Genomic DNA, 24,629 nt, shown 5'->3' with positions numbered 1-24,629 from the left:
CACACTGCATGGGCCAGACATGCACTGTACTGAGGACCTCATTCAGACCCTCTCGCTAGATGCTTTCGCTCGCTCCCAGTGTATGCAAATCCAGCGGCACACACAGCAAGGCAGGCGATCGCACGGCAAGGCATTAGCACGCTCACTATGTCTTGGCATGAGATCACTTTGTGTATGGAGACGCCCACCAGCCATTCTTAATGCCCCCACTTGTGTACATCGAGCACCATCGGATGTGCTCACAGCGCTTGAGGTTGACTATACCTTGCTGCAAGCACTGTGACCACTTTAGTGTGAAACACAACCAGGTGACGTGTACTATGACGCTGCCTGTTGATTATGCACGCCTCTGAAAACGGCGTTGAAACAGTCAGGCACGCCTGCGTTCATACCTCCACTCCCCCTTTTCTAGTGGCCTGCCCCTGTTACCACCCAAAAACAGCTTCTCCTGTCACTCATTCAACTGGGCTGTCTATGCTGGGCGAGCGAGCGCTTTCGCAGTGGTTCGCGCACGTGCATTGCAAAACATGCGCAAATTTAAAATATCGGCCAGCTACGAGCGATCGCATCCTAGCAAGCGGGTCTGAATCAGCTCCTGAATTTTACCTATGTGAGAACAGCCTTTCACACCCCTGTTCTGTCAGTAGGGTCATAAGGGTGGATATGATCGGAATGCGTTTGACTGCATTCTTGTATTTGCATTGCGTTCATGTTCTGAGCACGCTCAGTGAGAAGTCACACAATATACATTCAGCTCTGCATGGGTGCATATAAAAGAGTAATAACAATAGTGACATTCTACTGTTATGGTAATAGTGCCAATCTCCTCTCTCCTCTCTAGAATAGTGTTGGACTGGACTGTGCGGCCTAAATGTAATATACTGTATTCTACTCACAGTTGCCAACTCTCCAGTAACAATCCCAGGTGTGCAGGATTTGCCCTGGTGAATGTCTCTATTTTTAAGTACTGACCATCAGTTTGGTGTATTATATCGGCAGTGACCACATCGTCATCCATAATGTCGACATGATACTGTCAAAATGGGGATAATGTCAACAGACAACATCTGTAGCTGTAGCTGATCATATTATATAGTGTTTGTAGTAGCGCTGCCACAATTTTGCTATTTGGCCATGCTAACCATGTTGCAATGCATGCTGGGATTTGTAGTTCAACAACAGCTGGAGGGCCGCTTATTGCCCACCCTAACTAAAGGGTTGGAAATCCCATGTAGGTTAATTCCCTATTCTTGTAAATATTTTATGTAGGGATGTGTAGGCTCGGATTAGTTCAGATTTTCCAGCCAAGTTCAGATTTTTCCCGCCAAAAATCGGGTCTCAGAAAGAGGCAAAACGTCATCTTTCATGGACAAACATCATCATTCCTGGACAAAAGTCCATGAAAGATGATGTTTGTACATAAAAGATGACGTTTTGCCTCTTTCTGAGACCCGATTTTTGGCGGGAAGAATCAGAATTTGGCGGGAAAATCCGAACTAATCCGAGCCTGCACATCCCTAACTTTATGACATTTATGTAACTGTACTGACAGACAGCATTTTGCTGATCAGTTGTATATTGCTACAAAATGTCCCTATATACAGGGGAGTAGCAGAGCATCATCAGGGCTCATCACAAAATTTGAGAGAGAATGAGGCCATGCTGCCAACCCTCTTGATGCCCCCGCTCTCTTCTTTGTGACTTCAGCGTGAATGTAAAATAATAACACATCGCCCTGCCAGCAGGGGCCAGGTACCATCTGCATCACTGTCACTAGTTATATGTTTCTCCCATCTTCCATCTGTGACTGGACGGGAAAAGTGTATTTTATTTAAGGAGTCGTTTTAGGCTTTATTACATTTTTGTTGTGATTCATCACTTATGTAGCAACTCGCTGTGGTTTCATTTCACGCACAAAAGGTACAAAAAAAAACATTCCTTCATGACTGATATATAATACTACTATACCAAACAGGTGTGCGCCTGCAGCTCAACGGTGAAATAATAGTTTAATGGTTATTTATGTGCAGGATGTGAGACAATAAATGGACATACTTTCTTCATGCCTTTGAAAATGTCACATACAGACGCATAAATCATTAGTGCTTGTAAACTTTTAAATATGTGCTGATACTACAGAACGCCCACTGAGAAATAACTAGAAAATAGTTAGCATGGCTTTAGAATTAGTTTTTGGCTGATATATAATAGCGTGTAAGAGAACCTACATCCTACTCATTTGGATTTCACACTAGGCACGTGAGTCATATGCCTAGGGGTGCCAGTAAATGGGGGCGGCACAGCAAACCCCCTGTACAAGAGCTTTCCAGTGCCCCAGATCAGCCGTGGCTGTTTGGACACTGAAACCGTGACTGCAACAAGGATTACATCTCCCATGAAGCATCGGGGGGGGGGGGCGCAGGACTCAGGAGCGGGCAGTCCAGAGCCCAGAAAAGGATGTACTTAGCCATCAAAAGGACAAAGTAGCTGAAGGGGGAGGAGTTTTGCTGGAAGCCCATTGGGTTCAATAATATTGTGCCTAGGGGAGTCCTGGCCACTGAATCTGCCCCTGGACACAGCTAGATACGGTGTAACAATGTGTGAGCTAGTTACCATGGGCCTCATTTACTAACAAGTTTTATCACCAAAATGAGTGATAAATTGAACTGTGTATGATAAATGGTGCTCCAGCCAATCTGCTCCCAACTGTCAACTGTTAGAAAAATGACAGTTGGGAGCTGATTGGCTGGAGCACCATTTATCATACACAGTGAAATGTATCACTTGTTTTGGTGATAAAACTCGTTAGTAAATGGGGGTCCATGTTTCTTATGTCATGAAAGGCTTCTAGATCTAGAGGAGGCTGTGTGGCCCTGTGACCACTATCTTCCTGTCCTCTTCAGTGACTGAAAAGCCATATACACTGAGCAATTTTTCAGAGTTTGTTTTTTTTTTTGCAGAAAAAATTTGATTGCTTCCATGTATATTTAATTTTTTTTATTTCTTTATAAAAAGTATGGTTTTCTCACTTAGATGCCAGCCTATCTATTTTTAGGTTGAGGAACAATTAGGAGTCCAATGGGGAAGGGGAGGGGGCAAGAAAGGTGCAGCATTTCCGTCCTTACGCCCTCGCCTCCCGCTGTTTAAAGCTGCAATCTGCACCATTTTACATTTTGGGGGCGAGTTATACGTCATAGCCACATTTGGTGCGATGCAAGATACCCTGTGCAAATGGACGCACATTGAACTCAGCAACAGGCCCCTCGGGCCCTTTTCCCCAGTTTACATAAAGCATGAGCAAGTTACAGATAGAGAGCTATTATTTTACAAATTGTGCGATTGAGCCCCCGTCAATAGGCGTTCTGATCACACCTTCACTCTGGCTCATACACACGGGACGATGTGCTGTATGAACGATATTGGTGAAAGATTTCCCTTGAACTTTCTGTAGTGCAGGACAAACGTTATTGGGTGTGCACACTGATAGATATCATTAAAGATATCTTTCAGTGAAGTCATCCTGCCACATCTCTGAACAGGCAATTCTTGATGATATCGTCAGATTGGCTTGCATGTACGGACAACAAAAGACATAGTTAACGACCGGCGGGAGCGCGTATCGTTGGTCGTTCACTGCATACACACTGAACGATATGAACGATATATCGTTGAACGTAATCGTCCATATCGTTCATAAAAATCATCTAATGTGTATGCAGCTTAACTGTGTTGCACTATTATAGTCCCACTATACAGTGGGTGAGTGCTGCCTCTAGCCAAGCTAATCATGGTCTAACTAGCCAAGAGGGCACCTTAAATGAAACAGGCACCGCAACAGGGGTTCCATACAAAAGGTCGACAATGATTTGGTCGACACCAGAACGTCGATATGCCGAAAGTTTAGAAGGTCAACAGGTGCAAAAGGTCAACATGTTCAAAAGGTCGCCGTGGAAATGGTCAACAAAGACATGGTCGACACAATATTTTTTCTTTTTAGGGTTAGGTTTAGAGTTAGGCACTTACCGGAGGGTTACGGTTAGGCACTAGGAGGGACAGTTAGGGTTAGGCACCAAGAGGAGAGTAAGGGTAAAGATTATAGTTAGAAAAACAGTGTTGACCATTTCCATGTTGACCTTTTTCCATAGCGACCTTTTGGCATCGACCAAAATATTGTGGACCTTTTCTATCACACCCCTGCAACTGGGTGAGATTCAACACAATGGTAGATGCATTTAATGTGGCCATTATTATTTTGCTGGACCAATGCCTTTTCAAGAATTTGGTGACCTACGAGCAAAACAATATCTACTATTGATCAGGAAACGTGTAGCTGCTTGCTGTAAGCATATGTGCAATCACCCATCCACTGAAAGTCAGAGCCATAACTATACTTTTTGGTGCCCTGCTCCAGAGAGAGCATTGGTGCTCCCCCCCCATTTTTTAAATAGGGACATAAGATAGTGCACGTGAAAAAGGGCCATGGCCTCATGGGGAAGGGCCAGGGAAGAGATAGGGGAGGCCAGGAGATGCTGGGGATAAAAGAAGAGGAAGCTACAAGTGAGAGTGATAATAAACAGGAACATTGACAAGCCCAAACAGCGCCCCCTGCCCTGCGGTGCCCCGTGCCATGTCACAGGTCGCACTGCCTTAGTTACGGCCCTGCTGAAAGTATATGAGCATTGCCCATCTGTCTTTCAGCACACCATCTCCAGCAATGGGACCAGGTTGTTAATGGTAATAATAGCTATGACTGGTTCTACTGCATCAAGCCAAGCAACATTTGATTCAGCTATAGGATGTTGTAACCCGGGAAATTGCATCAAACTACTAACGGTTAGACCCCTTTTCGCCACTATGGGGACACTGCGGTCCATCGGCAAGATGTAAACCCCCATGCTTTATAAAGACACTATGAGTATCTTAATCTACAGTATGAGGCAGGATTACTGTGCTCTGTCATCATCTTAGATGTGTCTGATAGAAGAAAATTAATAATCTACATAAAACTAACTTTGATATTAAAACAGCTGGAGACTCGGCAGAGCTCTTTAGCTGACGGCTGCATGAAATATAAAAAGGAAAAATCAAAGCTTGAATAGAAAACGTTTTTTTTCTCCTTACCCGTACGCGGTCTTTTTCTTTGTGCCATCTCTCCACTTCATCATCCACATCAAGCAGCTGGAGATGAAGCTGTTCCTGGATCTCAGACAGTTCTGTCTGTAATGGAGAAAGCAAAGAAAAAAATAGCCATGAATTATTATGATCAACTTCTACACTTTTTTCCAAAAAAAATATTTGAGTCCTGCAACTGAAAACTTCATTGGATATTTTTAGATAAATTATATTATTTATTTAGACAATGCAATGCAAAAATACTTCTGTATAGCAACAGCAGCGCCCTTTTTCACAATAAAATGTAATTGTTGTTATAAGGTAGAACCCTATGACAACCAGGGAACTGTATTCTACAGCAAGACAATCCTCCACTTACTCATTAGTTCACATAGAGCATTTTGGTGACATGTGAAGTCTGAGTGACATTTGAAGCCTACGTTTCCAGGTGCTGCTCAACTTCTATGCACCCTATTCCCTACTCAGAAGATATATGTCTGCTTTTGTATATTATATATCAGATAACGTATGGCGCAGTTTATCTATACAAGTCATCAGATATGTCTAGTCAGAAATTACTCAGCTTATTTATACTAACCATCAGATGTGTCTCCGTCTCTATACTAGTCATCAGATATGATTAGTCATCAAAAATGACTCATCTTATACTAACCATCAGATGTGTCTCCATCTCTATGCTAGCCATCAGATATGTCTCTACATCTCCGTCTCTCAGTAATACTCATCAGATACGTCTCCGTCTCTCACTAGTACTCATCAGATACGTCTCCGTCTCTCAGTAATTCTCATCAGATACGTCTCCGTCTCTCAGTAATACTCATCGGATATGTCTTTGTCTCTCAGTAATACTCATTAGACAAGTCTCTGTCTCTCAGTAATACTCATCAGATATGACTAGGCATCAGAAATGACATATTATTTATACTAATGATCAGATATGTCTCCGTCTCTATGCTAGTCATCAGATATGTCTCCGTCTCTATACTAGTCATCAGATATGTCACTGTCTCTATGCCAGTCATCAGATATGTCTCCGTCTCTATACCAGTCATCAGATATTTCTCCATCTTTATACAAGTCATCAGATATGTCTCCGTCTCTATACCAGTCATCAGCTATGTCTCTGTCTCTATACCAGTCATCAGCTAGGTCTACATCTCTATACCAGTCATCAATATGTCTCCGTCTCTATACCAGTCATCAGATATGTCTACGTCTCTATACCAGTCATCAGATATGTCTCCGTTTCTATACCAGTCATCTGTCAGACGAACGATGAACTACAAACGATGAACTACAAACGATTTGAACGATTTTACCAACTATGAACTACGAACGATTTTTGACTGTATTAAAATGAATGAAAATCGACCAAATCTGATTGCAAACACATCAGATGTCAGATATCGTTATCTGACAAATGGGAACGCGCATCGTTCATTGTTGCAGGGACACATGTCAGATTTTCTTTCAGATATGAACGATTTAACGATTTTTAAAATCGTTATTGTACAAATCTGAAGGAAAATCTGACCTTGTGTATGCACCATAAGTCTCTCAGTAATACTCATCAGATATGTCTCTGTCTCTCAGTAATATTCATCAGATATGTCTCCGTCTCTCAGTAATATTCATCAGATATGTCTTTGTCTCTCAGTAATATTCATCAGATATGTCTTTGTCTCTCAGTAATAGTCATCAGAAACGTCTCTGTCTCTTAGTAATACTCATCAGATATGTCTTTGTCTCTCAGTAATATTCATCAGATATGTCTCCGTCTCTCAGTAATACTCATCAGATATGTCCTTGTCTCTCAGTAATATTCATCAGATACGTCTCTGTCTCTCAGTAATACTCATCAGATATGTCTTTGTCTCTCAGTAATACTCATCAGATATATCTATGTCTCTCAGTAATATTCATCAGATATATCTCTGTCTCTCAGTAATATTCATCAGATATGTCTCCGTCTCTCAGTAATACTCATCAGATATGTCCTTGTCTCTCAGTAATATTCATCAGATATGTCTCCGTCTCTCAGTAATATTCATCAGATACGTCTTTGTCTCTCAGTAATATTCATCAGTTATGTCTTTGTCTCTCAGTAATATTCATCAGTTATGTCTTTGTCTCTCAGTAATACTCATCAGAAACATCTCCGTCTCTCAGTAATACTCATCAGATATGTCTTTGTCTCTCAGTAATACTCATCAGATACGTATTTGTCTCTCATAAATACTCATCAGATACGTCTTTGTCTCTCAGTAATACTCATCAGAAACGTCTCCGTCTTTCAGTAATACTCATCAGATATGTCTAGGCATCAGAAATTACGTATTATTTATACTGATGATCAGATATGTCTCTGTCTCTATACTAGTCATCAAATATGTCTCCGTCTCTATACTAGTCATCAGACATGTCTCTGTCTCTCTGTAGTAGTCATGAGATATGTCTAATCATCAGAAATGATTCGGATTATTTATACTAACCGTCAGATATGACTTTAGCTGATTGCACACTACACAAATTGTCATGCAATCATAGTACCTGAAACCACTCTGCATGAAGATGTACACACAATGCACCATTTGATGGATTGTGTGGTAGTACCTCCCATCTAATGTGCTGTACATGGATGTTTGAGACATATGACATGGTGTAGTTACATTAAGCATGTAACAATATATCACATTGTCGTACGGCCAGTGGTTAAAGAGGGCCGGAACGGGGCAGAACTGCGTTCCGTCACTTCTATTTCTTGATGGAACCAGTTCCGCCTCCTCTGACCCACCTCAGCCTGGCACCGCAGGGAGGCACCATTTGCCAGGCGCCCACTGATATTTTGTTAACAATGGAATCCCAGCTCCCTCCTCACAGCGCCAGCAGCAGTTGGAGGCTGGAGCTCACTCCTGAGCTCCAGCTTCTGGCTCCTGTAGTCTGCAGTGCACTATGGGAGAGACGTCATGACATCTCTCCCATGGTTCAGAGGAGCAAGGTAAGTATTGTGGGTTTTTTTTTCATGTAAGCGGCTTCACTATAGGGGGCACCACTACTGGGGTCACTGAATAAGGGATACTACCACTGCAGGCACTGCATAAGGGGCTGGGCTGGCCACTACTGGGGGCACTGTATAAGGGGCACTATCACTGTGGGCACTGCATAAGAGGCACTACCAGTACTGGGGGAACTGCATAAAGGGCACCACTACTGGGGTCACTGAATAAGAGACACTACCACTGCTGGCACCGCATAGGGGCACTACCACTACTGGGGGCACTGCATAAGGGGCACCACTATTGGGGGCACTGAAAAATGGGCACTATCACTGTGGGCACTGCATAAGGGGCACTACCACTGTGGGGACTGCATAAGAGGCACTACCAGTACTGGGGGAACTGCATAAAGGGGACCACTACTGGGGTCACTGAATAAGAGACACTACCACTACTGGCACCACATAGGGGCACTACCACTACTGGGAGCAGTGCATAAGGGGCACCACTATTGGGGGCACTGCATAAGGGGCCACTACAATGGATGTTGCATAAGGGGCACTACTGCTGTGGGCATTATGTGTAAGGACACTACTGCTGTGGACATTGTATAAGGGGCACTACTGCTGTGGGCATTATGTGTAAGGACACTACTGCTGTGGACATTGTATAAGGGGCACTACTGCTGTGGGCATTATGTGTAAGGACACTACTGCTGTGGACATTGTATAAGCGGTGCTACTACTGTGGGCGTTATGAGTATTAGGGGCACTACTAATGTGTGCATTGTGTAAAAGGGGCACCGCTGTGTGTCATACATGAATATAAAGGACACTACTATGTGGGGTAATATGAATCAGGGGTGAATCAAGATTGTGCTATTGTATGGCGTAATTTGATTTGGGAACACTATTGTGTGACCATGCCCCTTTCTTTTGAGACCACACCCCTTTTTCAACACGCGCCTATGGCGCATGCTGTCCCTTTTTTTAAAAAAGCGGCAAGGGTGGTGGTGAGCTCTACCACTTCTCTAGGACCACTTTAAGCACTGCATACGGTGGATCATGCAGTGTGTGCGATGATGCGATATATTGATGCATCACATTGTCGTCTTGCTGGGTCACTGGATCGCTGAGGTGTGTACCCAGCTTTAGTCTCAATACTAGTCATCAGCTACCTATGACCCATCTGATAAACACAGAGTGCCAAGACCAGTCTGTTATTGGTCGCACATGAATATGATGTTCAAAGTAACTCACACTTAATTGAATTGTGCCCAGAGTCTGAACATCTGCTGTAGATAATATTGTTAGCATTATGTAGTAGAGATTATATTTTCTTAATTCTTGTATAGTTATCTTATAACACTATATAAGATGTCTTCACTATAAAAAAAATAAGAATACTAGACTTAAGATACAGTATAATATCCGTACAGTGTATAATTTAGTAGATTGTACATTATTAATGACAATTGGTGCAGTACAAAACTGCAACTGAAAGACTATGCGAATTTTTAGCACAAATTAACTTGACAAATATTTCTCTATAATGGAGTCTCCGGGGATCGTTTGTCAACAGGAAAAATGTAAAGCGCAGAACATGTTTTGATGCAGCGACTTGCCTGGCGTACAGGTGCATGACCCTCTGAAATGTGCATCCATGCCGCCACTTTGAATGACGGTCTGTATGATGGTAGCAGTTCACGATAATGCTGAGTCTATCAGCAACAGTAAGATATCATTTCATATTTTCCCAATAATGCTGCTCTTTAGGAGCCTCATTTATAGCTTAAGGGCCGGATTCAATTAGCCGCGAATAGCCGCGGTTTGGCTTAAAGTTTTTTGCACGTGCAAACTTTTCACAACCAAATGCTTATTGTGCAATCTTATTAAGTGCGAATACTTGATAGACAAAACCAGTCAAACTGTTTTCACCATCTCAGAGCAGGTGAAAACTTGAGCAAAATCCTTATTTTTGGCTAAAAATGTGGGGACTTGGGCCCTGATTCAGCAAGGAACGCGGCTGCTTATACTCACGCAATCGGACGATTGTTGCGTTCTGTGTTCTGTGCATGGGTATGCATTGCAGTGCGCCTGCGTGAACCAGATCCGGACTACGAGCGCAGTGACTACGCAGACAGTAAGTGCCATTTGTGTGTGGTGACGGGGGGGGGGTGGTCGGCCGAACGCAGGCGTGCCAGTGTGTTTCAACGCCATTACAAGGTCATGCGTAAATTATCCACTGCGATACCATACGCAGCCTGAGGCCTCATAGCGTGCGCTGAAGTGAGCAATTCCTCAGTAAGGTCTGACATCGAGTACCATCTAATGGTACTCGATGTTTTCGCAGTCTTGCTAAACATTACGGATGTGCGTGTAGGAGAAGTGGGCGTCCTTATGTAGTGGTGCGGCGGCATTGCCATCACTATGGATTAGCATCTACTCATAGTAAAACTGCGTGCGTACGCTCTATATTGCAATCCTTGCTGAATCAGGTCCTTGAACATACTCCCCCCTTATGAAAAATTAGGGAAAAATAATTTTTTAATTAGCCTAATTTGGCCAATAATGATATGTCCATTTTAGGGTGAAAACTTTTTACTATTGGAAAATGGGTTTAAAGTACTGGGTGGGGTATTTGCTGCATGGATCATCAGTGGCTTCTCTTCTTGTAATGCCGCTGAGGTGAGCTACAGGGGGAGGCGAGCCCTGGAGGTGCTGCCGGCCTCCTAGCAACCACACCCCCCCGGTAGTTATGTATCTGACTGCGGCAATTATTTATTTTAACCCGAAAAAATTGCCTTTTGTCACATCTCCAGACTTATACAAATCATACATGCCTACCCTCCCGGTTTTCGAGGGAGGCTCACGATTTTTAGGGGAACCCCCCAGCACCCCCAGAAGGTTAGGCACTTCTCCCGCATTCTTCCCACTTCCTAGTGAAGTGGGCAGAATGGTGAGAATTTCCGCAGCCATGCGTGTCCCTGTGTAGGGGGAGGGGCTTAATGACATGATTCTTCATGAGTCACGTTATTTAGCCCCGCCCCCTATTTAAATTTAAGCCAATCGTGGCAATTTGATGTGAAGGGGCGGGGCTTAATGATGCAACCCATCAGGCCCCGCCCCTGTCACAACCCACCTGCTTCTCCTCCCCAGGCTCCTCCCGGGGAGGAGAAGCAGAAGGCAGGTAAGGATACAAATATGTATATACTGTAACAGCCATTTCACACAGTTAGAGAACCCAAAATATTTTTATTAGATCTACTAATACACTTATTATTTACTAATATACTATTTTGATTTCCTATGTCAGTTAGGCTTTTTATGCGGTACAGACTGATTTCGCCAAAATGTGCTGTACTTTCGCAGGTTATAGCATGGACAGTTTTTGGGCGAACGCGTTTTCGTGTCTTTGGTAATAGGATAGGGTAAAGAACGTAAGCGCGCCTTTTCAAAAGATGCGAGAATATCGCACCAAAACATGCAAATTATGCAAAAACTTCTCCGACGTTAAGTTTTCGCTTTTTCGCGTCTAATTAAATTCCCCCTTAATTTAGTTATAAAGGTATAGAAACATTTGGGCTTTCTGTGTATAATGTGTCATAATTATTCTTGTTAATGGTCCACTTTTGCATATAAATTTTCTTTCAACCTAAAATGTGCTTGGAAAGTGCCAGAGGTGTCCGGATGAATGTATTGATGAGCGTCTGATTACCGCCACCTCACAGGGTTTGCAGGCATGTTGTTCATTCAAATAACTCATTCTGCAAGGTGAACTCTGCTTATGTGCCCTTGGGTGAAATACGTTACTGCTTTACTGCCTTCAGCCTGAATTCCGCTCGGATTACATGATCCACCCAGTCCCTCTGAAGAAGGGTGTGCTAAACAATGAATTTAGTGTTTTCAGTCGTTTCAGCTCCTGATTGCTTTCTGTCTCTAAACTGCGCAAATTGTAACATGTTTCTGTATTACTATTGCAAATCTGTATGGGGTAGATGTACTAAGCCTTGGCGAGAGATAAAGTGGAGAGAGATAAAGTACCAACCAATCAGCTCCTAACTGTCACTTTGCAGGCTGTGGGCCTGATTCAGCAGTGCACGCTAGTGCTGATAGCAAATTCCCGATGTTCGGGAATCTGCGCAGGTTCATGACCCCTTCTGCGCATGTGCAGAAAGAGTCTGCGCGGCCGCACGTAAACTGGCAGCAGACTGTCAGTGATTGAGTCTGCTGCAATTTGGGGGCGGCGACAGCCTCTGTTACCCGAAACCGAGGCGTGTCGATGCCGTTGGGGAGGACGGAAGAGGCCAGGATCTCCATCGGCTGACGGAGATTTCCTGGCCGCTTCCTCTAAACTGAGGTGGCCGGCTGCATTAGACAACGCAGCTCAGATAAGCAATGCACAGGGGGCGTGATGCCTCCTGCTGCATTACCATATCTGTACAGGTCGCAATTGCAAAGCTGCTTCTGTGCATACATTATGTATCTATAGCCTGCGTGCATACATCATATATCTATAGCCTGCGTGCATACATCATATCTATAGCCTGCGTGCACACATCATATATCTATAGCCTGCGTGCATACATCATATATCTATAGCCTGCGTGCATACATCATATATCTATAGCCTGCGTGCACACATCATATATCTATAGCCTGCGTGCATACATCACATTTGTCTTTCTGTTTTGTATCTATACAGGACACTTATATTGCGCTGGAGCCAGTACCAGGTGTAATATGGGATTACCCTAGTGCAGGATTATTTCATTTATGATTCTGAATTAGTTTAATTTTCAATATATAGAAACTCATCATACTGTAGGAGAGCAAATGTTAATATACTTGTACATTACTGAGGGTTAATGTACCAAGATGTCATGTTTGTGGTGCTTTTGAAATTACTTTTAAAGTGATATAAACACAACTTTTAGCAAATTGTGAAAATATACTTGTAAAGTGTACCTGGTACCTAAATGCAATAACACATTAATACCCCTATTCCACCAAAATCCTGGGTCTGACCTGGGATTTGGAACACGCTTCCAAACCGGGTCAGACCCGGGGCGCCAACCCTTTCACACCGTGGCTCCAACCTGGGTTATTCCCGGGTCTGCTCCATTCACACTGCACCCGTGTGTAGTGGGACTCTTCTGCTGGCGCTTGGAAATGACATCAGACGGGATGTACTAAAGGGGTAAATGCGGTAAAACCCATTTTACCTCATACCACATACCTGTATGTACAAAGCACCGGAATCTGATGCATTCCCTCCCATAACCCCCTGTGGCTGGCATGCGCAGAAGGACAGATTAGGGGCATTATGTTTAGTACATCCCATCCATCATCTACAAACGCTGGGAAATCCGGATCTCCCCATGCTGTAAATGGGATCCGTTTACATTTTCCCTTAACCAGGGTCCTTCCTGTGTTTAACTCTTGTCGCTACCAGCAGGGCCAGCTTGAGGCATGTTCGACAATTGCGGTCGAACAGGGGCGCCACCCTGTAGAGGGCACACTCCTCCCAACTATTCCCATTTTTTTCAGGCACTGCCCAGCTGTTCCACCCATGGGGCAACGTGTCCTGTGGGTGGTTGGGCACCTCCACCACTATAGCCGCGCGACGGTGCCGGCCCTGGGGAAGAGGAATGGATGCTGTGCGCATGCGCATGGCATCCATTCACTGCAGGAAGAGGGCTAGGGGCAGCCCAGTTACTTGCGTAGTGCTCGGCTTGTCCCCAGCCTGACGTTAATGGGAGGCGTGCCGTACGGACATGCCCCCAAATAAAGTCATTTAGTGTGCGTGGTCTATGGTAACTAGGCCACGCCCCCATTTTCAGACACACGTGGCTAAGGGGCAACAGGTCCCGCTACTGCACAGGGCGCGGCTAACCCTAGAGCTCTGGCTACCAGGGTTGGATTCCTGGGTCACTGATACTGGGTAATTTTTTTGGGACCCTTTATTTGGGACCCAGCAATGGCCTGGGTTATTGCAGCAGTGGAAAAGGGGTTTTAATCAGGCTTGCCTACCCTCACGATTTGGCCGGAAGCCTCCAAGCGGCCGCCGACCCTCCCGACCCGCCCCAGAGTAAATTAGAAACCCCTGCAGCCATGACATATCTAAGTACAGTATATGTTTAAATTTATTGTGAGATCCAATGTTATAGCTTCTTCTATGGTCTCCTTTGTACACGCCAGCATGAACATACAGTTGCTATTATCTTGTCAGCTATAAATATTTATGGGTATTAATGAGAGTGTCCACAGCCCACATACTGGTGGGAACATGCCCATCGTGCTCCTGAGGAACATCCTGTGAGATCATCAGTCTTCAAGCTATCAGTACATGCTGAAAGTGATTGCATAAAATCAGCATCACAGGCACATAATCAGCTAATAAAGCACACAGTAACAGCTCATTACAATAGTGACTAAGGTACTTATGACACAGCAAGGGAAGGGCAGAGATTGATAGTTACAGTGGTATGTGTGTTACATACTTTCCATTACTACCGGCTTTTTACGCAAGTTGTACTATAAATTTTAAATCTTTCATAAATCTTTCATACGCTTTAAGAAGAAGAAGAATATATATGAACTAGTCCATAATATGGTTGTGCACAGAGATGTAGCTGTGGCTGTAGGTAGCTTGGGGAGGTGATATATATCATCCAGCGGGCGAGATGAGCGGTGTTTGATGTTGTGCTTTATACGATCATGTGAATGGGAAATTAAACAGATACACTGATATCAGGCGCAAATAAGACCCAAAAATTATAATTTCTTATTGCCGCTATTCACGGCAAAAAGAAATTAAGATTCACAAGGATATATTACAAATCCTTCCTTGCAATGTGTTAGATAAGTGATCACTACACTTTTCTATTGGGATCCCGCAGCGCTACTGAGCATGCTCATTCTACTGACCGCGCATGTGCCCATTATCGGGGTGGGTTCCTACAGAACCCTCTCCTGGTATCTTCTGTGGAGTATAGCTCATAGGCTACCATGGCTTTGGATTCTGGAGCTTGGTAAATCCGACAACCTAGCAGTCGCCATAGAGACCTATGGTGGCTGTGTCTGCTGTTGGAACCTCCTTCATACATCCAGTGGATCGTTAATATTTGTGGGTATCCCTCCCCCAAAAATTGGTGCTTTCGGGGGATATCCCGCAAATATTATTTGATAAATAGGACCCTAAAAGAGCAAATACAGGGGTCTATGTACTAAGCTTTGGCGAAAGGTAAAGTACCAACCATGTTTCAAACACTGCCTGTAAAGTGACAGTTAGGAGCTGATTGGTTGGTACTTTATCTAACTCCACTTTATCTCTCTCCAAGGCTTAGTACATAGACCCCAAAGGCAGTATTTGACACTGAGGCATATCACATGTTGTTTATTGTTGAGCAGAATAATATATTTCAGTTAAATGAAGTATGTGCAGTAAAACTAAGTATGTCAGTCATGCTACAGCATTTGCAGGCTGGTTGCCATTTTAGATGAAAGATGCTTCTCTCTCTAAACCGGCAGCGTATAGGGGGCCTAATTCAGACCCGCTCGCGAGCGCAGGACGCTCGCAAGCGGGTCGATGGTGCCCTAATGCGCATGACGGAGGGAGCTCCGTCATGCGCATGCGCGAGACCCGCATAGCGACAGCCAAGCTGTCGCTATGGGTCTCGCACCAAAGGGGGCGTGCTGTCGATGGTGACTGACAGCACACCCCCATTGGTGGGCGTGCTGGGGGTGTTGCTGCCCAGACAGAGGCGTTCCCATGGGAAAGCCTTCCATCTGGGTCCGGCCCCACTGACATCACTAGTGATGTCAGTGGGAGTGCTTTTGGCTCTGATAGAGCCAAAAGCACTCCTGGGCTTGCGGCAGCGAGACCCTACCGCAGGGTCTCGTCGCAAGCCCAATGGTCACGATGGCCTTGACCATCGCGACCATCTTTTTGGCCGCTCGCATAAGCTGTGGGTGCTTCATTTTTAGGTAGGAGGGCCCTGATTCAGAGTGAGCGCTCTGGTCAGAGCGTCCGGCTCTGAATCAGGCCCTGGGTTCTAATCTGGATCAGACCCGGAATTTAGCTGGCGCCAACCCAGGATATTCCCGAGTCGACGCCGTTCACACCGGAGTCGGGTCTGCATAGATCCGGCTTTTCCGGCGTTGAAGTGGACGCTTGGAGATGACATCATCTCCAAGCACCACTGAAGCCGGACCAATCGGCCGGCACGCGGCACGTTCCTGGTCATCGTGACCCGGAGCGCGCCGTTCAGACTGCAGGGTTTCATGGGTTACTCCCGTGTTAAACCCTGCCAGTTACCTGGGTTGGATTGCCGGGTCACTGGAACCGGCGATCCAACACTCTGCCCTTTTACACCAAGGAGCTACCCGGGTTAACCCTGCAATAACCCGGCTTTTAGCTCCGGTGTAAAAGGGGTATTACAGGCTTGCGGACACTGCAGCTTGGTAGAGTCACACAGTAGAAAGGACGGCTATATAAAGGCAAGTTAAATAACTATTTTTTTGTGTTTTTATATTCAATTACACTGCCTAATATATTTCAAGATGAACTTATTAAGTTTTAGATTTAGTAGCCTTTCAAGCATTTGATCTAAAATGACATTCACATACTCAGCCTAATTCTGCCGTCCTATTTAACATATTTTATGTGCTCCAGATATTTATGAACTATTTCTCACCATTATGTAAATGGTAAGAATTGCCTGCTCTCAATTCCACCCAAAAGCATTACACTACCCTTAATTGTTATCATAATTAGCCTACAGCATCTTCATTTGCATTCAGAATTGGTGTGAAGGGCCTGGCAAGGATAAGGAGTAAATCCAGGGCTAAGTTACATCCTGTTACTCATTACTGGCTTAATGCCACCGCTGAAAGAAATTGTATAGAGAAACTTATATAGCCTTTAATTTGATCCGAATAGCAAGATATTAAGTAGGAACACAGAGCAAAGTGAGAACATAAATTTCTTTTACAAGCACAAGCAAAGAGACAGGAGTCAGGAACTCGAGTTAGTTAGTTACTGCTGAGTGTGAAGCTCAATCAATTAGGAAGAGGTCACATAACTAGAAGAAATGTACAATGGAGACGGCAGATCATAACGGGCGCGAGCTCTTTTCTACCTACCTGTACAAACAATAAACCAGTAAGCTAAGTAGCAGCAGGAGTCTGTAACACAAGACCGACTTGGAAAAGACATGTAGCATCGAGTAATGAGACATAAATGAAGTATGATACATTTCATAACATAGGTGGAAAATGAGTCATTATCAAATAACAAAATGTGTTTATTGAAGTGATATAGTAAAGTGTAAGCAAAGATTGACTTTATTATTTTAAACACATCTTAATTCAAATTGGTATAACATGTTTTTAATAACTAAAATATTAATTTGACCTGATAATATTTCTCACTTAATATATTTCAACCGGGTTGGATACGGGATATCGGCGCTCGGCATCCCGGCGGTCATCCCTACCCCCCCACAGCCTAAACCTAACCCTACCCCCCTTAGTGCCTAACCCTAACCCTCCTCCTAGTACCTAACTCTAAACCCTTGCCCACAACTTACCGTCGGGATGTCAGCGGTTCGGATGCCGACGCAGGGATTCTAAAAGGTGTCGGGATTCTGGCGCTGGCATTCTGTGTGATACTTTCCCTACATTAGTAGGTTAGTGCTGTGCATCCTAAGTATAAAGTTGTGTGTCTGATTTACAAGTGATAGGAACTAGAAAATGTTTTTTAGGATACTGAAGTGAATACTTACAAAGGAATTCAATGGAGAGTTTGAGCATCTCTGATGAATGGGTAAAAAAAAGTATAAAAAATGTCAAAAAACTTGGACTTGTAACTTTTATTTTTAACTTTACCCCTCCAATGTCACAGAATATCTATACCATAGACCTCTAAGGTCTGTCCTATTTCTAACATGCCTGCCCAGTGGGAGGGAGGCTCTCACTACAACGAACAATGGGACAGACCTTAGCCTGAGAGGATGGAGACCCTACCGGCCACCATGAGCGGGTAGGGAGACAGCCATGGGAGAGAGGAGGTGGGATGGAGGGAGGGTTGGGACAGGGAGGGATGGAGCAGGGTGCAGACTGAGGAGAACCTGCATATTTCAGATCTATTCATAATCACTTATAGCACTTTTACACCTAAATTCCGGGTCCGACCCGGAGTTGGAACAGGGTTCCAACCAGAATTTAGCTGGCGCCGACCCAGGATATTCCCAAATCGGCGCCATTCACACCGGAGTCGGGTCTCCATAGACCCGGCTTTTCCGACGTTGATTGGACGCTTGAAAATGACGTCATCTCCAAGCGCCACTGAACCCGGACCAATCGGCCGGCATGCGGCGTGCTCCAGGTCATCGTGACCCGGAGCGCACCATTCACACTGTAGGCTTTCACGGGTTACTCCCGTGTTAAACCCTGCAAGTTACCTGGGTTGGATTGGTGGGTCGGTGACTCGATCCGGCGATCCGACCCTCTCCCCTTTTACACCAAGGAGCTACCCGGGTTAACCCTGAAAACAACCCGGGTTTTAGCTTCGGTGTAAAAGAGTTATGAATGTGAAAAAAGGCTTGAAAGTTAAATCTTGGGTTAACATTACATATTGTATTTGTCAATCTTGTCTGTTGTAAATAAATATATTATCTTGTTTAAAGTAGGCTATTTTGGACAATCTTTCCTCATGACTAAGTCAGTTTTCTGGTCTACTTTTTCATACTTCTAATCTACAACACATTTCATCTAAAGTATGACCCAAGATATGTGACGTGTTTTTGCTTTTGTTACCACTGATCCTGTTTAACTATTTCTGTTGTAACAAATTATTAATATTGAAATAGTTTCCCATTAAGACTACACAAAAGTACTGTAGTCCCAAGAATAGTCCTCCATAATTATAAACCTCAGAATAGAAAGACAAAGGAGGTAATTTCTGACCAGCTTTGTAATCTCGATTTCTGCAGGCGCACCTAGCAATCTGACAGGTCACATGGGTCTGTAGAACTAAATGGCTGTGGTTGAGTGGAGTCAGATTGTTCCTAGCAAATATGGAATAGGCCCACCGGTAACCCCCAGGTTGCAGAGGGCTCTTTATATCCTATACTTTTACTGGGGCCCATTTTAAACCTCTGCACTTTGGTATGGAAACTCAGATACGGGGGGAGGAGGGGGGTAAGTATCAAACCTTGGCGAGAGATAAAGTGAAGAAGTTGCTCATAGCAATGAATCAGCTACTGTCATTGCTAGATAAATGATAGCTAGAAGCTGATTAGTTGCTATACTTAACTACTACACTTGACCTCTCATCAAGGTTTGATAAATCTCTCCTGCATTCCGGAAAGTTTAATACACACACACACACACACACATGCATGATGGCCTCATGTCACCTCACTATCCGATTAATTAAAGTCAGGATTTTAGTGAAAACTATATTCTATTGAAATGGGTTTTACTAAAGTGGAAGGGCGACGCTGGTGTCAGGTTTGTATCATTTTACGGTACAATCAGACTGCAGGGGAGGGCTATAATCCCCCAGCTGTTGTTGAACTCCAAATCCCAGCATGCCTTGCATTGCCAAACAGCAAAACTGTGCCAGGACTTGCTGGGATGTGTAGTTCTACAACAGCTGTGGGGGGGTTTAGTGCTTATTGCCCACCCCTAAAATAGAGGTTGCTTCATAAAAGACCTCCATAGTCTCATAGTATTCTAAGAGGACAGCAGGACAACTGAGCGCTGTTACTGCACATGTCATATAATAAAACCTGTGAGAGATTATGGACAGGATAGGACACTATCGCCAAGGGGCTGTCCTTGTATAGGGATTGTGAGAACTGTTTACATGTGTAATTGACTTTTGGGAGTGTGAGCTGAATCTGCCAGTGAAAATCATTTACATGTATAATTTAAGTATATGAGGTGGTTCTGCTTGTGACAATGATTTACATATATAATTGATTTTTAGGAGTATGAGGTGCATTTCATCTGCCCAGGCTCCCCACCTGATTTTATTTTGTTATGGTTAATTAAAGGTGTACAGCTAAATGAGGAGAATATTTATCAAATTCTGGAGAGATAAAGTGGAGAAGATGCTCATTAGCAACCAGTCAGTTACTGTTGTTTTTCTAGAGTGCAAAATGACAGTTAGAAGTTGATTAGTTGGTATGGGCAACTGCTCCATTTTATCTCTCTCCAAGATTTGATAAATCTTCCCCTAAATATTATGGGGTCTATGTACTAAGCCTTGAAGAGAGAAAGTGGGTGGAGATAAAGTACCAACCAATCAGCTCCTGTCAGTTTACTGGCTGTGTTTGAAAAATGACTGTTGGGAGCTGATTGGTTGGTACTTTATCTCCATACACTTTATCTCTCTCCAAGGGGGTCTATTTACCAAACAGTGTTAGGAGACAGAGTGAAAAGTGATAAGGTGCCAGCCAATCAGCTCCCTACTGCCATGTCACAGGCTGTGTTTGAAAAATGACAGTTGGGAGCTGATTGGCTGGCACCTTATCACTTTTCACTCTGTCTCCTAACACTGCTTAGTGAATAGACCCCCAAGGCTTAGTACATAGACCCATATGACACTATGGGGTCTATTTACTAAGCAGTGTTAGGAGTCAGGGTGAAAAGTGATAACAAAGTGATAAGGTGCCAGCCAATCAGCTCCCAACTGTCATTTTTCAAACACAGCCTGTGAGATGACAGTTGGGAGCTGATTGGCTGGCACCTTATCACTTTCTTATCACTTTTCACTCTGTCTCCTAATACTGCTTAGTAAATAGACCCCTGAGTTTAGCACTCCCTAAGATGTCTGTTGGTGTGATCTGCCTGTCAGGTCATTGAGATGGTCGGTTGCTGAGCAGGAGAGTGCGCATAGTAACCTCACTTCCTGATAGGAGTTTGTGGCTGCTGCTCTGTCCAGCCACCAGGGGCAGAACTATGGGAGACAATGGAGTCGCCTGCCGCCGGGCGCCAGCACTGAAGGGGCACCTCCTGCATCACCCACAATATACTCACCCCACTTAGGTCTTTAAATATGTACCCAGAGTGTACCGTCATGGCTGCTCAATACATGGCAACTCTTCCCGGCACCTGAGAAGCTACCACAACCATATACTGGTGGAGGGCTCTGTGTCAGACCATCAGTTGCCACTTCCATCTATCTATATAGCCTGTCCCTGCTCATTGGTGTCGCTGCTCCTCAGCAGCTTCTTATGCCAGTGAGACACGTCCGAAAAAGGGTGTTTTGGAGGGATATGTTGCAAATTTACTTTAGTAAATAGGCCTAATAAAAACATAGTCACATATTCGGGGGTGGAGGGGGCCCCACATGATGAACTTACGCCACTGCCAGCCACCATACATAAAGTGCCAGGATGTCCTTAAATGCAAACAGTGGCCAACCCGCTGGTATATTTAAAATTATTGTCAGGTTGCTATGTACTCGTACATCCCATCCTGGGTGTATTTTGTACTTAAGTGCATTCACCACATGTAATATTAATTTAGAAGCTTGTAACTAGGAGAATATATCCTTTATGTACAATACAATGTCATTACATGAATGTAGCAGAACCTGTTTTACTCTGGTAAGATATAATGATAATGGTTGAGCATGTGGACATGCCCAGTATGTGTATTGGCTATTCATAGTAGCTATACATTAAAAAGTATTGCACTGGTCTCTGAATCTCACATTATATTACAGGCCATAAAAGTGGGTCTGCTTAGTACAGTATAACTGCTTCCGATCCAGGAGATGGTTTTCATTTTATAGGGTGTATGACGGCATTAATGTGCTACATGTTGGTGAATTATATATAAATTATATAGAATTAAATATGCAGCATGTACTTAACTGTACATAGCTTACTACAGATGTACTGTACATAGTTTACTACAGGTGTACTGTACATAGCTTACTACAGATGTACTGTACATAGTTTACTACAGGTGTACTGTACATAGCTTACTATAGATGTACTGTACATAGTTTACTACAGGTGTACTGTACATAGCTTACTACAGATGTACTGTACATAGAATTTGACAACAGCCAGAACAGAGGGCCTGATTCAGAGCCGCTCGTAAGCGGCCGCTCGTTCGCTCCGAGCGATGTTCGCACATCTGCGCATGCGTATGGGTTGTAATGCGCATGCGCCAACCAGTCAGTGCGGTCGGAAATTGTGTGTTCGCAAAATAGCGAGTGCCTGCTAATTTGAGTGACAGGATGAGGCATTTGTGGGTGGTAACAGGGGAAGGTGCTTGAAAACGGGGAGTGGAGATCCGAACGCAGGCGTGCCAAACGGTCAAAACGGGCGTTTTATGGGTGTGCATAATTAACAAAGCAGCGTCATCGACCATGTCACTTGGTTGTCTTTTAGCCTGAACTGCTCGAATGATTACGGTAGGAAAATGCTACCACAAGAATAGCGAGCAGTTCATATGCCTTTCGATGCACTCGATTAATCAAATAAATAGCGGAGATGACGTATGATGCCAGCGGCCAAGGGGCGTCTTTACAAAATAGTGAGCGCATGTTTCGTTCGCTCGCTCAGACACAGAGGCGTAAACAGACCGCAAAGAGCGAGCGCTCAATTTAAATAGCCAGCCCCTTTTTCTGAACGAGCGTCCGCAAATAGCGTCCAGCTCTGAATCAGGCCCAGAGTCAGCACTAGATTTAAAATGGCACCCTCCCTCTTCCATTAGCTATAGGGCTGCTTCTGGCTTCAGCGGGGGTACATAATAATCCCTGGGCCTTAGCAAAATGGCCCTGACTGGTTTCCTTATGTGTGTTATTATAGTTGATCAGGATTCATCTAGTATTAAAGCCTGGAGACCATTATGGAAAAAAAAAACACTGAGGAACTGCCTTAGCGGTTGCAACTTTGCAAGTTGTCACTTATCACCTCCTCAGGTGGGGTTGACGTGACGTCAGTGTGTGTAACACACAGTATTAGGCTGCGGGCAAGTGCCTTGTCTGCATAATGCTCAGACACACCCAGGGTGGGGCGGCAAAGCAGCCATAGATTTAATTTAACCTACAGAGACATTCATGAAATGCCATAATACAGGAGACGCCCTCAGTTTGTGTTCTGTTCAGACAGGTCCATACTCCATACCATAACCTTCCGCCATTTTACTGCTTCCAAATTCTCCATTCCTACCATAGAACTTTATAACGATCTTAAGTCACCGAGTAATTGGCACCCAGTTCTGCTAATTTACAGAGGTGTTTAGAAGTTGTCCAAATTTTATATTTCAATAATAGCAAAAGCACAAAAATGTACGAAAAATGGCAAAAAAATCTAAGAAATGTGTAATTCAATACGTTTAGGATCTCTGTCTAAATATGCATTTGTATGTGTTGATTATTTAACCAATATCAAATTTTTTACATGACTTAGTATTTTAATATATATTTTTATATTGTTATTTGTTTAAAAATATTTAAAAACAATGTATACTGTTCATTTGCAATGAAAAATTTCAAATGAATTTTTATGATACTGTTCAATTTTATAAAACGCCCAAAATGAGTTACTATAATTCTAAAGGATTTACTTTACATCAATATTTACATAGAGATATCAAAAGATGCCTTTAAAGTTAGAGACTATGGGGATTTTCTGCTGAATTGCCTAAAAGAAAAGTTTTGATAATAACAAGAATTCCACATGAAACAAGTTACTTTGGTTTTTCATATTATTTCTGCATGGTTAGTTTAGAACAAGCAAAGTGTACAGTATATACCTCTTGTAAAATATTTTTTTTATACAATGTCAATCAAAAGATCAAAATCACGTGTAGTGCTAGTGTGTAACAGTGCACTTTGAAATGTTCCAGATATTGCCAAGATCAAATCATTGTCTAATCATTTACTTACATACACTTAACACAACATACTTTTGTTTTATCATCCCTTTTTTTTCTTCTGTACCCTTTATGCTTTTCAAAAACAATAAAAAAATATTTGTTTTATTTAATTTTTTTTCAGTTATTTATAAAGCGCACACATATTCTGCAGCACTTTACAGAGAATAGTTATTCACATCAGTCCCTGTCCCAGAGAGCTTACTATCTATATTCCCTACTACATAGAATCACATATACACTAGGGTTAATTTTTTGGACAGACTACATATAACCTACAAGTATATTTATGAATTGTGGGAGGAAACAGGAGCACCCAGAGGAAATCCACACAAACATGGGGAGAACATACAAACTCCACACCTATAGACAGAGCCTTGGTGAGATCTAAGCCCAAGACCTCAGAAATGTTTAGCACTTTAGCTGATTTTAACATGTTTCAATCATTAGCCAAGCAGAGAGTCTCTTGCTAATGTCATTATATTACAATGACTTATGCATAACTCTTACAGACACCTTAGTCAGTTATGTTAGTGTTTATTTTTATTAACAGCTATTTATATAACTCTAACATACTCCAATGCCCTGTACAATT

The 24,629-nt window shown here is 43.4% G+C and overlaps 1 protein-coding gene across 2 annotated transcripts in view; it reads right to left on the bottom strand.

The window, feature by feature from the left end:
* The window catches only part of TRIM29 (tripartite motif containing 29), a 70,148-nt gene that overhangs the window by 44,620 nt on the left and 899 nt on the right, over nt 1-24,629 (bottom strand). For both annotated transcript variants that reach the window (XM_088458756.1, XM_088458755.1), the window contains exon 2: nt 5,122-5,217. In XM_088458756.1, coding sequence (XP_088314882.1) covers nt 5,122-5,217 — 96 coding nt within the window. The remainder of the gene's footprint in view (nt 1-5,121; nt 5,218-24,629) is intronic.

This window comes from Taudactylus pleione, unplaced genomic scaffold (genome assembly GCF_031769625.1).
Source record: "Taudactylus pleione unplaced genomic scaffold, aTauple2 ptg000848l, whole genome shotgun sequence".
NCBI lineage: Eukaryota > Metazoa > Chordata > Amphibia > Anura > Myobatrachidae > Taudactylus > Taudactylus pleione.
This window is presented reverse-complemented; position numbering and strand designations above follow the sequence as displayed.